Source organism: Lontra canadensis, unplaced genomic scaffold (assembly GCF_010015895.1).
Source record: "Lontra canadensis isolate GAN:19392208 unplaced genomic scaffold, GSC_riverotter_1.0 scaffold14, whole genome shotgun sequence".
Taxonomy (NCBI): domain Eukaryota; kingdom Metazoa; phylum Chordata; class Mammalia; order Carnivora; family Mustelidae; genus Lontra; species Lontra canadensis.
In genome coordinates this window covers 25,330,592-25,344,636 of record NW_022631008.1, presented here as the reverse complement: position 1 = coordinate 25,344,636, position 14,045 = coordinate 25,330,592, and the positions used below count along the sequence as shown (strand labels likewise).

General features: G+C 44.2%; 1 protein-coding gene across 2 annotated transcripts in view; it reads right to left on the bottom strand.

The window, feature by feature from the left end:
* ARMC2 (armadillo repeat containing 2) overlaps positions 1–14,045 on the bottom strand; it is a 107,602-nt gene that overhangs the window by 19,270 nt on the left and 74,287 nt on the right. For both annotated transcript variants that reach the window (XM_032858267.1, XM_032858268.1), the window contains exon 12: positions 12,830–12,929. In XM_032858267.1, the coding sequence (XP_032714158.1) occupies positions 12,830–12,929 (100 nt within the window). The remainder of the gene's footprint in view (positions 1–12,829; positions 12,930–14,045) is intronic.

Sequence of the window (14,045 nt, the reverse complement as noted above, 5' to 3'; positions counted from 1 at the left end):
GATGCTTAACCAACAGAGCCATGCAGGGACCCCAGGAAGGGACTTTGAAGAGACACTCATGGAGGGGCTCTCACCGATTTGGATGCTATCAGGGTGCCAGGCGCTGTGTAATCTGACAGAAACTGGGGTTTGTAGAAGCTGTGAGGAGTGAGTTAGGATTTGAACCCAGGATTCCCCTGACCTGGAGTCCTTTCTATAGCCAAGCCCTGACTCCCACAGGGCCTATCCTGTTAAGGTCCTCCTTTGCCTAGCCTTTTGCAGAGCAGTTAAGAAATTATCTCCTTATAAAATGCAAATGTGGGGCGCCTGGGTGGCTCAGTCGTTAAGCCTCTGCCTTCTGCTCAGGTCATGGTCCCAGGGTCCTGGGATTGAGCCCTACATCGAGCCCCATGTCTGGCTCCCCACTCAGTGGGAAGCCTGCTTCTCCTTCTCCCACTCCCCCTGCTTGTGTTCCCTCTCTCACTGTGTCTCAAATACACAAAAAAATCTTAAAAAAAAAAAAAAAAGCAAATATGTGGGGTGCCTGGGTAGCTCAGCCCCTTAAGACTCCTCTTGCTTTTGGCTTAGGTCATGACCTCAGGGTTGTGAGTTCTAGCCCCAAGCTGGGCTCTGCACTCAGCTTGGAGTCAGCTTGTCCTTCTCCTCTGCTCCTTCCCTGCTTGTGTGTGCTCTCTGTCTCTCAAATAAGTAAATACAATTTTTTAAAAAAGTAAAATAAAAATAAAATGCAAATACGTCACCAGGAGGGATTCCCAGTAAACCCAGCTTTGTTTATCAGATCTGTAGTAATTAGCAGCCTCAACCACGAGGGACGAAGGGCAGAGGCCTAGACCTGTTTTAATCGGGGAGCCAGGTCTAGGTGGGACCTGAGGGTTGGGGGGTGGGCAGCGCAGGGCCACGTGTGGCAGAGAGCGGAGCGCAGGGACCACGTGTGGCAGACAAAGGACAAGACTTCTGGAATTGCCTGGGGTGACTTGGCCAACACCAACTTGTTCCTGCTTGTTTTTGAAAGAAAAGTTTTCCCTGGCACTGGCCGAGGAGAGGCGAGGCCGCGGCTTGTGCAGCTGGGAACCATTTGTCAACATGAAGAAAGTCGAAGGCTAACACGCCAGCAAGAACTGGAGCTGGTCCAGGAGACTTCACACTGGGAAAAACTTCTGCTCGGCAGGCAACCTACAGCAGCCAGTCATCCGGTGGGGAGAACCTACTCCTGGGCCACCAGGACCTGAATGCCAGTCCCTAGATACCTCTCCATGCTGAGCGCCTGGGAGGATACACTCCCAGGAAAAAAATGGGACAAGGGGCTCTGAAGAGGTTCTAATCCATTTGCGAGGATGAGGCTAACATCTATGGGGTAAGGTTGAATTCAGATCTGTTGGAGGTAATTTCAAAATACGGCTCTCTGGAGGGGAGGCTGGGGCGGCTTGGTCAGTGGAAAGGAGCGGGTCTTGAGAAAGAGGACCTGGGACAGTCCCCTCCCTGGGAACTGGGGTCCCTTTGTCGGTCTCTGATCACCAGATGGTTCCCTGAAAAATCTGAAGTCTGTGGGTCCTACATCTCACACAAGCACACACAGTTCCCTTGCAACATCCGTCTCCGCACATACAACCAGTGGCTGCTGCACATCACTCCTAGGAGCAGAGGCTCCTCCCTGGGTTCTGGAAGGAAAGCACCCCTGCGCCCTGGCCACATCCAGTGGAAAAGCAGGACATTTTCCCAACAGGACAGAGGGTATTTCTGAGAATTAGGTTCCTCCAGGCTATTCCGTTTTATGCTTCCTAAGCTGAGGAAGAGGAGCTTTTCGCATCAACTTTGAGGTACGATTTCTGAGTAAAGACCCGCCACGTGAGTTCTGCCTCCGGAAACTTAACAGTAGTCAGCTGTCGTGGTGGTAACAGCGGCAGTAGTGAACCCAGGGCATGTATGATGGGCCGGGCACTGTTCCAAGCATTCAGATATACAAATTAGTTCATTAACAGGGATAGCTTGTGGCCCTTTCCCCTGAACAGTGCTGTTCCCACGCTCCGCAGTCCAGGTAGTCCCTCCCGCACACACCCCAGGGCAGCCCTGTTGACATTTCCGGACCTCACGCTGGGTCCCAGGTTGCGCCCCTCTCCCACCTCCTCAGAAGCATGATAAGCAAAACAGGAAAGGGCTTCTATGTGATTTTCAATGACTTCTTACAAAACATGGAAAAAGGAGTGGTATTCTTTCTGCTAAGTCACATCAGGCTACTCGGTTTAGCCTGTAAAATGTCACAGCTGCCTTGGGAAGGATGCCGGATTATTTCTTCCCTCCCCGCCACCCCCTTCCCAGGACTTGCTTCTTCACCTCTGCCTCCCTGTGTGTGTTTTCCTCCTTCGTAGACCGCAGCAGGTGTCTCTGGCCTATGCCAACTCTACCGTCCTTGCTGACTTGTCAGGAGTGTTTGGCCCAGATCATCCCAGGCCGGAGAAAAAGGCAGCTTTCCTTAGAGATCACTGTCCTTCCAAATTCAGGTGCCCTCCAGCCCCTGCCGTGTGCGGTCCAATCTAGGGGCGAAGAAGTGCTGCTTTTCTTCTTCGGAAAAATTCCCTCGGCCCATTTGACTTCTAAAATTCTTCGATTCTAATATCTGTGTGGATCCTAACATGGCACAGATTACCAACCTCCCAACCCCCCACTTGGGGCAGGGGGACTGGGGAAGGAGAAACTCTAGACTTCGGGGCAGGAAGAGTTAACTCTGCCACAATGCCTCTTTCCCTGCCTTCGGATGGAAAAAGGAGGGGGTGGTTCCTGGCAGCCATGGTGCCAACTGAAGGATGGCATGCGAGATCAACAAACGGGGATGGCAGATTGCGCGGCTTGCGGCACCAAGCTTCCAGCAACTGCTATGCTCACTGGGTCTGTCCTCTTCTTCGGGGTTGGCTCAGGCAGCTTTTCAGTCCCCCTCCACCACCTTTCTCGACTCTATTCTCTACAGATCTAGGGAACATGGACGAGTCCGAAATAGAAGCCGTCTCCCAGGAGGCTGGCAGAGGTGGTGCTTGTCTTGACTCATCTGGAATCCCTGAGAGGCCCCAGCGGGCCGAGGCCAGCCCTGGGTGGTTGGCCCTGCACAGAGGACTGCCTTGGACTGCAGCACAGAGAGGTTGTTTATTGTCCCACAGCCCAATCCTTCTCAAGTCCACAGAGTGCCCTTTGATTAAATATTCTATAAAGATTTGAAGAATTAGACAAAGGCCCAAAGTATCCACGTGTGGAGACCATGGCTTGAATCCACAGCAGAAAATCGTTTCAGCAGTAGACAGGTCTCCTTTGAGGTATAGATTTGCTCCTTTATTCTCAGATGGTCTCAGAGAGCCCCCTACAAATCAACCCTGAACTTCTGGAACATTTTTAATAAATTTAATACCAGGTTGCAGATTTATACCCCCAGCCATGAATTTTGAAACAGCAAAGTGAAGATGAATCAGGAGAGATAAAATTTTGCTCAAAGAAAGCAGTCTAGTATCACCAGTTCATACGGACTTTCTCATTGTGCATAAAAATGGACTTGGCCCAGCCACAGCAGTGGCCAACCAGAGCTCGGACAAACAGGTCCGCCTCTCTCAAGAGCCCTGACCTCCAACGTGCCTTCCAGTCATAGCATGTGGGATATTCTCCCTAGTTTTGAAAATCCTTCCTCGAGAGCAAGCACAGTACTCCGTCTCAGTGGGCCCGTGCTGCTATAAATGAAATTGCTTTAACTGGAAAAAAGCAAGGGGCAGGCGTGTTGATGTTGCTTTCCACATTGGAGAGACTGGCCTCAAGTCAGTGAAGGAGGCTTTCCTTCTCAGAGACGTGGACACTCAGGCTTCCCGGCACTCACCAAGCCCCAAGTCCAAGCCCGGTGAGAAGGGGCAGGACTCGGAGCACCTGTGCCTACAGACAGATTCCCAAACTCCATCAGCCCTTCTCGTCCTTCCCCATCACCCTCACCTGTCCAGTCCCCCAGACTTGGCCCCACGGACATCTGTGATTCCTCACTCCCCTCATCAACCAGTCGCCGAGGTCCCTTTGCTCTGCCATCTCAGAATTTCCCAGCCCCTCCTTCCTAGGCCTGCCCCCCCCAGGGGGTCCCTGCCTATAGACACCTGCCACAGACCCTTGATGGGGTCCTTCCTTTGGGATCAACATTAACACGGCTTCCTAAGGCTCTTACATCATCCCCTTGCTCAAAAACATGCACTGTCTAGTAAATGTCGAAGCTAGCGTCTGATGCACCATCTGGCCCCGTGCGACCAGTTCCACAATGACCTCACGTTATTAGCCCTGGCCACGGGCAGCCAAAGCGAACATATTCCTCCTTGAGGCCCACACCCTTCCTACCCAGCCTTAAAATAACTGGTGCACATCACACCAACCCCAGGGAAGGAACCATATCAAACTATCCTAGAACGAATAAATCATGGTCAGCAGATGCCACTTACTTAGGATAGAACCACATCTAGTGAGTAAAGGAAAACATTTTACAAAGATCTTCATGGTGCCCCCATTTAAAATTGGGTTAGGAGTTTCTCATGCAACGTGGATCTGAGAGCTAAATTTGCAATTTGCCACCTTTACCCAAATTCCCAGCCTCAAACGAAAGGTCAACATGAATCGTCCATGTGAATCAAACTTACAGGTGGCTTGAAGAACAGATCAGTTTTACCCACGTGGCAGGCAGACTGTGTTCCCACAAAAATGCTAATTAACCCTGGGGTCCTGAAGGTGGGTCAGCGGTTTGCAGAAGTGCCGACCCGTACAAGATGGAAGAATCCGAGATGCTGGAGACTCGAAACCCAGGGTCTAAGGGGACGATCAAACCAGAAGACACCACACTTGATGCCTCATCTATCCACCCCATCGGCAGTCATTTATCAAGCCCCAGCTACGTGCTCCTGGACCACTCCAAAGCACCAGGCAGGGCTAGAATTTCACTGGGCTCTGTTCTTTTTAAAGTCCGCAGACATAAATCAGGCGTCCGGGTTCCGTGCTGCGTGGGGGAAGAGCCAGTTCCACAAGGGCAAAGCAGCAGGAGCTGGAAAGAATGAACACGCTGAGGGTTTATTGTGCTGCTTGCCTGGTCAGGAGTGCAGACCAAGGCCAAGGCTGAGAAAAGGAGCGAGCGCAGCCAAATGCTCGCAGTACCCACGGGGAATGTGCCTGCAGAGGGGCTGGGAAGAGAGCCACGGGCCCACTCCTGCCAGGCGGGAGGCCGAGGGCGAGCTGGGAGCCAAGTTGCCATATAAAGGCTCCAGGGGAAGGGGTGGAGGTGCCTTCCTGGCCCATCCTCACCGGCCCCACACAAGATGGAGCAGAGAGAGAGGGCATGTTATCTCTGGATGGCTGCACCCCTGTGGTTGCGTTAAGGAGGAAACAGCTAGAAAGACGGCAGACGGTGGTGAGGTCAGCCCACACTCTGTAGACATTCCAGGTCCGCGGTCAACACAGCCATTTCCAAGCATTCCAGATCAGATGGTGCTCACTGTGCGCGCGAGGCTGAACATGACCGCTTCGCCGGAAAGAAGACCAGACGGAATGAGGGAGGCATGGCTTTGAAAGCGGCACAAGCAAGGACACGTTGGGCGATTCCCAGACAGTGTTTGTGAGTACTCTGATGACTGGCCTGCCTCTGGAAGTTCCGGTTTAAAAAAAACAAACAAACAAACAAGAAACTGACCCCATCTAAAAATGGAGAGGGTTAGACAGACAGCTCCTCAATGGGTGCAAGTGATGGGAATGCAGATAAAGGTTATGGTTTCTGGACCATGACCTCTGGGAAATATTGCCCATCTTACAAAGCTTCTTGGAGGCATTTTACCGGATCTCCTGCCCAATAGATATTTCCAGAAGAAGTGGGGAAAATCCCTTCATGTTCTTCCAGAAAACAAACCCAAGCGTACTTGTGGAGAAGCTAACTGCGGCGACGCTGACATCAGAGGCACCTTCCGAGGTAGGCCCCGGTTTGCAAGGATGTTGCCGACCCTGCTCGTTCCTGCGTTACGAGAACCATCTGTTGGTACCTTTGGTTTCTACCAAATGCAGTTTACACCATAAAGCATACAATATGTACACATTTCTGAAATGAGACGTGTCATTTAATTGAGCTTTGGTTAGCATTTGTAATAGCTGCTCTACCTCGTGCTACAGTTTAGCTTTCGGGCGGCATCAAGCTGACTGAAATGTTGTGCTTTGGTCTCCATGTGTGTGTGTGGGAACCGGAGTTATGAGTCGTACCGTGGATCTTGGACTAATTAACCTCCTCAGATAGGAGCCAAAGACGTTTCCCTTGTTCTCCCTGAGGAAGTCCTTTGTAAGAGCTGGGAGGAGTGGATTCCTTTTCTCTGAGACTGTTGAAAAACCAGAAACCTTGGCTGGTACCACAATCGTCTGCCACAGACAGGCCCACCTCACTGGAGGGCTGTGTGCAAAGAGGGCTGGAGCCAACTCGGCCATGTTTTGTACACACAAGTCTTCCTCAGATGTATCTGCTGCAAACTTACGAAGTTTAGATATGGGTCTACACTGAATTTTCTCAGAGCAGGACATCAGCAGGAACATTTGGTGATTCCTTTATCAATAAAATCTGGGGGTGACTTCGCTCAATGCAAATCCGCAACTCAGAGTTTGTCTAGTTACCTGAGGTTGAGGCCATTCCGAGGGTCCTGCAGGAGAAAACCTGAACTTGCCTCTCCTGAGTGGTTCATCCCAACCCACGCCTGAAAACTCACCAACGCGATGCCGTGCTGTCAAGCACTGTCAGTCTTACCCCTGGGAGTGGTCCCAGGATTCCTTTTTTGTTTGTTTTCTTTTATCCAGGACTAGATGTTTTGACACAAGTCCAGCGAGGTGGGGGGAATTCATGGAAGCATCTAATAAACCATCTCATTTTCTCTAGCTAAAAAAGCCTTCAGCTCTTGGTGCAAAAAGCGAAAGGGCCGGTTATGCCCGCTTGCTGGGGAAACCTTTCCCAATCAGCACCTACTTTGTCTTGCTAGTCTGGCTCCTACTTTGCAAGGGAGATGCACTGTCGGTCGCAGGCCCCTCAGAGAAAGACTGACCCTGTGTGGCTGATCTGATTCATCACGTTAAAATCTCTTGAGATTTTATAGAAACTCTCCGCTGTCGATGTTGGAGAAATTGTTTTAATAAGTTATACCACAGGGTTCCCAAAGCTGCTATGCATTTCAATCACTTGACGACTTCTAAAAATAGGCCTTTGGGCCCCATTCCAGGCCAGAACCAGAATCTCCACAGGTGGGGCCCTGAGAATGTGTATTTTTAAAGCTCCCCGGGTGATTCTGATGATCATTTAGGAGCTATTATCAAGAAAGAATTAGAAATCTCTCCATCTTAAGACCTACTGTCTGTTTTTATAATATCACTTTAAAAAATAAAATCCATGTTCCTTGTAACAGATTTTCACAACACAGAGGTGTAAAATATAAAAGTGAAAATGCTCCTCAACACTTCATTATCACTGACCTGATAAACATAGATCAGGTGCATTTTAAAAAGACCCGGTCTTATATGCAGAAGTCAGACTTTACCTTGATAAGAGATGAATATGAATAATATTTGAAAAAAAAAGAAGGAATTCTTTTTTTTTTTTAACCTTTGTCATTTTCTCATGCAAAATTTGTTCCTTCCTTCCTTTTTTTTTTTTTTTTTTTTTTCCTTCAGTGGGAAAATCAGCAGATATGGGGAGGAAATATTCTTCTTCTCTCAGCAGCCATCAGCTCTGGCACTACCTGAGTCAAAACAGAATTTCCCCCTTGCTGGACCATGGAAGTGGCTGACACAGTTTCCTGCAGAGTTCCTCACCAGCTTGATAAAATCACTAAAGGAGGTATGCAGAGGGCTCTTTCTTTTTCCTTCCTTTTTTTAAATTTTTTAATTTTTATTCTGTATTCTTGGAAAAAAAAATGCTTAGACATGAACACTCTTTGCTTTAAAAATTAATCTCAGAAAAATGAAGTCTCTGCTGATTCCTAGTGTAGCCCTCAGACTTTTAAGATAAAGTTAATACTGACCCCTCAGAAGAAAGATAAGGTGTATAGACTCCTGCTTTTTTAATCGCTTGGTGATAGCTATGTCTATTAAGAGACTACCAGTCTTCCAAAGTATACATCTACAACCCAACTTAATCTAGGACTTTTGTAAACATAAACAATGAATTCTGGAACACTGAAAATAAATAAAATAAAATAAAAATTATAGGAACTAACAATTCTGTAAGTTGCTGGAGGCCTGGTGGGTTTTCCAAAGATTAGTTCAAAGCCTCAACATCCAAATAAATCTCAGGTGTAGCAGTTTTTAGCCACTGCAGATTAATACATTCCCAGCAGAACATGCCTGGTGTGGGTTTTCTGGATTTACTTTTATTTCTAAAAGAGAGGAAATACAAATCATATTCACCTGGCCATTTGGCACCATGAACCTAAGACGCTATCCTGGTCTGAAATAATTTAAAATCCCTTACTTCTGTTTTAGTTCTCTGTATGACAGTTCACCAATGTGAAAAATGTGGGAAAAAATTATTATTATTTCCTCTTCCAAAGCAGGAAAAGGAAAGTAAATATTTAAGGAAGAAGTACTAGAATACTAGAAGAAATATTTTATCATGCTTTATGGATTCCAAAGCATTTCAAATACTCAAAATTCATTCTTTCAACATTTTGTCATGTGTCTAGTACACCAAGCGTCATCTCAGGTTTATCAAAACAAGGCCTGTGTCCTTCAGGAATTTTCCCAGTAGTGGGCGAGGCAGCTACACAAAAAACAACCATTTGGAGAATCACAAAAGAAATATTTATAAAGACCTATGGAGTATGGAGCTTTTGGTTAAAGATTTTAGGAAGTAGTTGGGACACATAACTACTTCCTTATGGCCTGAACAATTACCCTGCTCTTCTAAATATAATATAAATTATGTGTCCCTTTTTCTTACTAAAAAAAAAAAAAAAATCAGAGATCAAAACTGTAAACATTTCATTCTTTAGGATAAGTAAAACACGGCACAGAGTCAATGTAGAATTTTTGAAGAGTTAACAACATGATTCTCATACAGATATAAAATTAACACATTAAAAAAATTACTTATCTCATTAATGAGGGAGCCAATACAATGGTTAAGTTGGCTCCAAGAACAATTAAAGAATTGGGTGCTTACAAGCATTAAAAAAATGTTCGATTACTAGGTTAGATACACACCTGGCTAATAGCCCCCAGGGTCATACAATCATAACTTTTGAGGTTATCTTGTCTACCAGAGAAAAATCTACAAATTAATGTGTACTTTACAGGGCCTGGGTTCTAATCAAATAGTAAATAGCAAGTTTAAACACAGATACATTCTCCTGGAGAATTAAACAGTTCCCCAGCATGACTTTGTCAGGACATGTAGCCTCCCAGCCCAGCATCTTATTTCTAAGTTTTGAATAATTTTTCTTAATTACCGTGAAGTGGTTAAGACTAGGGACATTCTGCTTGGGACATCCTTAGTTCTGGGTGTGCTAGCTGGGTGTACTGGCTACGTTTGAATCTTTAAAATGATGCACAGATGTGGGAGGAGCTGAGGGTCTTCAAAAGCTTCATAAGGGAGGGGACACGAGAGTTACATCTTGTGCTACTAATTGGCCCTTGAAGATGAGAAATGACAAAGGCTATTTCATCTAAGAGTCCCCTCAGGTCCCCTCATTAAGAGTTCGTTCATATTCAATTGTATTTAAGGCTTCTTTAAGTGATACTTTTAACAAATTTTATTGTGAGTTTCCTCTCTTAACTGCAAGGAAATAATCACAAAATGTAAGTGAAGATTACCAAAGGCAGAGTTAACAATCAGTAGAAAGGGAAGAGAGAGAGATCTACAAAATGAAGGCACAGACATTTAAAGAATCTCATCAACAGATTCATGCTCCAGGATGGGAGAGATAGCCTCTACAGCAGTGAGTAATACTTATAATATTGACCTTGGGCATCAAGAAGAGGTTAAATTAGGGGCGCCTGGGTGGCTCAGTGGGTTAAGCCTCTGCCTTTGGCTCGGGTCATGATCTCAGGGTCCTGGGATCGAGCCCCACATCAGGCTCCCTGCTCAGCGGGGAGCCTGCTTCCCCCTCTCTCTCTCTGCCTGCCTCTCTGCCCTCTTGTGATCTCTGTCTGTCAAATAAATAAATAAATAAAATCTTTAAAAAAAAAAAAAGAAGAGGTTAAATTAGGTAGGGATAGGGTGGCTGGGTTTGGACATTGGGGAGGGTATGGGCTATGGTGAGTGCTGTGATATGTGTAAGCCTGATGATTCACAGACCTGTACCCCTGGGGCAAATAATACATTATGTCTTAATAAAAATAATTTTTAAAAAAGAAGAGGTTAAATTATTTTTAGTACCTTTAAGAAGACAAGGAAATAAACAACATATCTGAATATGATTTTTAAAAGTTTTTATTTATCTATATGAGTGAGAAAGAGTGAGAGAAAGTGAGAGAGAGAGAGAGAACATGAGCAGGGAGAGAGGCAGAAGGAGAAGCAGACTCCCCGCTGAGCAGGGAGCCCGATGTGGGACTCCATCCCAGGACCCCAGGATCATGACCCGAGCGAAAGGCAGCTGCTTAACTGACTAAGCCACCCAGGCGCCCCTGAATATTATTTTTACTACAGTGATAAAAATAATTTAATAAGTTATGCATTTCTTGGATGGTTCTGGAAACAATATGTACTGCACATAGTTTGCAAGGAGATTTTCATTCTTCTGAACAAAATAATTTTAACAGGAACACAAAATTATCATATAGATCAACAGAGGAAAAATATGGGTCTGAAACACCAATTTTGCTTTACAGATAACTATTGGTCCAAAGTGAAAAATAGTTCACTAAGAGGTGTGGTAAAAATTTTTACCAATTAAACTTTAAGATGGTTCATCCTTTGAACCAAAAAAAGCATACTCCTAACTATGTTGACATCACAAGTGTCTCATATTGGCAAGATACCAGGGGATCTGTTTACTAAACATGGCCATTATCCAAGCTAGTCAGAAAAACAAACAGCTATTACTAGTAATGCTACAAAACAACGGGGCTATTTGTTAGCACTGAACTGATAGGTTTTCTTCCTTTTTAAAAAAATTACAGGTTCTGACATAACTTGAAATCAAACTGTTAAACAGAAATGTTTTCTTTCACCGACTTTTGAAAATTCTAGTGCAAGCAAAGGTGTCTTCTCCAGTTCTAGTTATCTAAATCACCCATGATCAAAACACCAAAGCAAAAGAATAATGATGACAAAATAAAATTACAAAGAAAGTCCATAAAATAACACTTCAAAATAAAATCTATAACTTAACTTTTTAAGTACAGGTTCTAAAAGAATTCTTTTAATGCTATAGTAAAGTATCTTTTCTACCATTTTATTTTTTTCCTTAAAAAAGACAACCAAGAATAGGAGTGCTTAAGTTTTCTGCTGGAGTAAGTCACTTGTCCAAAGATTACAGTTCAGATAATATATTGTACCAAATTCTAGATTAATAAATGTTTAATGGACACTTCAGATTGAGAATACTTTCGGGTAGATTAATCAAATCGATTCTTCCACTGACATAGCAAAATCTTATACCCTGAAATCCTTCAAAGTGTATAATGTAGAGAAAACACAAAATATGTAGGGGAAAGCATTTGCAGCCCAAATACTCAGAATCAGAAACTCAAGTGCGTATTTCTAAATCACTGCTTAAAATCTAAATGAAAACTTAACACTTTAAGCAAGGTTTTATCATCTTCAAGCTGTAGTCATGGTATAATATGAGAATAGAAACTTCTCTGACATCTGTATAACCAAAGAGACTAGTAACCTTTTAATAAATCAGCTAATAATAGCATCAAATCTGACAAATTTAGTCATTCTCAGCAAAAGTACTGGGCTGGGTAAAAATAAGTTACATGCTATTTGTGGCAAACAGGGATTATATTCTGAGGTGGTTTTGAGATGTCCAATATAAACAAACACAAGGCTTTATATTAAAATAGTCCTAGTATCCACATAAATTATTTGGTTTTAAACTTAGTGATTCTGAAATTTTACCATATTTGAAATGAATATAAATTGTGTTCATGTATAAAACACCTCACTAAAGAGCTGATGTCACCTTAAGCATTTATAAAGCTGAATAAAAATAAACTGCATTTAATGAATATTCAAGAACTTATAATAAACCTTATGATTTTATGAAGGTGGAGCCATTTGTGACTTCTTCCTTCTTTTAAACAACTGTATATACATTTTTACCTGATCCATTAACCCCAACCTTACTTTGGAAGAATTTCATCTTCTAAATATTAAAGTGTCAAAGAATTAAAGAATTTCAGGGCTAAAAGAATCTTTAGAGTCTACCCATTGTCGGGGTTCCCAAACTGTACTTTGCATCAGAGGTTCCAGTGGTCCTCACTGAAGTGCAGATGGCCAGGCCTCTCCCCACCCATCTGACTCAGCAGGCTGAGGATGGGTCCTAGAAATGACCCCCATCCCACACCAAGAGGATTCTCAAGTAAGGGTCTATAAATCACTGGGAGGAATGACACTGTGCACCTACCTTCTTCCCTAAACCAGGAATCCTACCACCTCAACCATCCTGTTGTAGCCCTTTCTGCTTCAAACTACTCCCTCTTCAACTCCTACAAGTAATAGTCTCCTTGGTCCACCCATGAACACGTCAGATGGAAGCTTCTCAAAGAAACTAGTACCTTCAAAACATAAGACTACCCAACATGAGCTCACAAGAACACACGAATGCAAAGACATTCTGAAGAATTATATGCATGAAGAACTGACCTGTTTCTTCTGGTATTTGTTTATCAGTTTCAAAAACAAGGCGTAACATCTGGAGTAGTTGGCCAAGGCTACACAGCAGTCATGGTAAGAAGTAAGTTTGCTGCAGAAATGCCAAATGGGAAAATAAAAATAAACTTTTTTTTTCTCATTAAGTTCAAATATACATACGGTTACTCCAAATGCAGACGTTCAAAGGGTTGCCCGTGCCTGAAAAAGAGGCTAGAAATACTCCGCACGCCATTCCAGATAAGACACAAGGAGGCTTGCTGTCTGCTTTAGACTCTGGGGGCATGGAGGTGGGGGCCAGGGGGGATCCTTCGAAAAAGAGAAACCTGAAGTCTCTGATACATGTATTCAGTGTGAATTTACACCATACACGTGTTTCGGAAAACACAAGCTAAGAAATTTACACAAATTCTGTTTATATACCAACCACTGAATCCCCTGGGACCCCATCAGAAACAAATGTTGAACTGTTTAATAGTGATACAGTGATAAGAGGCAAAATGTCCTGAAAGTTAAAAACCTTGAAAACAGATTCAAAATTTTGAAGACATGCAAACAAGCAACCAACCAAAACCCACAAGGCAGTACTGACAAACCTACATCAACTTGGGAGATGTTCCTAAATCTCTCATTAAGTGATAGATTAATAGGTAAAACATCATCAGTATTGTAGAAACGTGACCTTGTACGAAGCCATTAACAAGTCTCAGTAAATTTTCAGAGAAGTGTCTTCCAGCTTATATTCTCTGGTCAAAGAACAATTAAGTTAGGAAATCAACGTAAGAATACATATCTTATGAATGGATAAAGAATATGTGGTACATATATACAATGGAATACTATGCAGCCATCAAAAGAAATGAAATCTCGCCATTTGCAACAACGTGGATGGAACTAAAGGGTATTACGTTGAGCAAAATAAGTCAGTCAGATAAAGACAACTATCATATGATCTCTCTGATATGAGGAATTTGAGAGGCAGGGTGAGGAGTTTGGGGGGCAGGGAAGGAAAAAATGAAACAAGATGACATTGGGAGGGAGACAAATCATAAGAGAGTCTTAATCTCACAAAACAAACTGAGGGTTGCTGGGGGGAGGGGGTGTTATGGAGAGGGTGTTTGGGTTATGGACATTGGGGCAGGTATGTGCTATGGTGAGTGCTGTGAAGTGTGTAAGCCTGACGATTCACAGACCTGTACCTCTGGGGCTA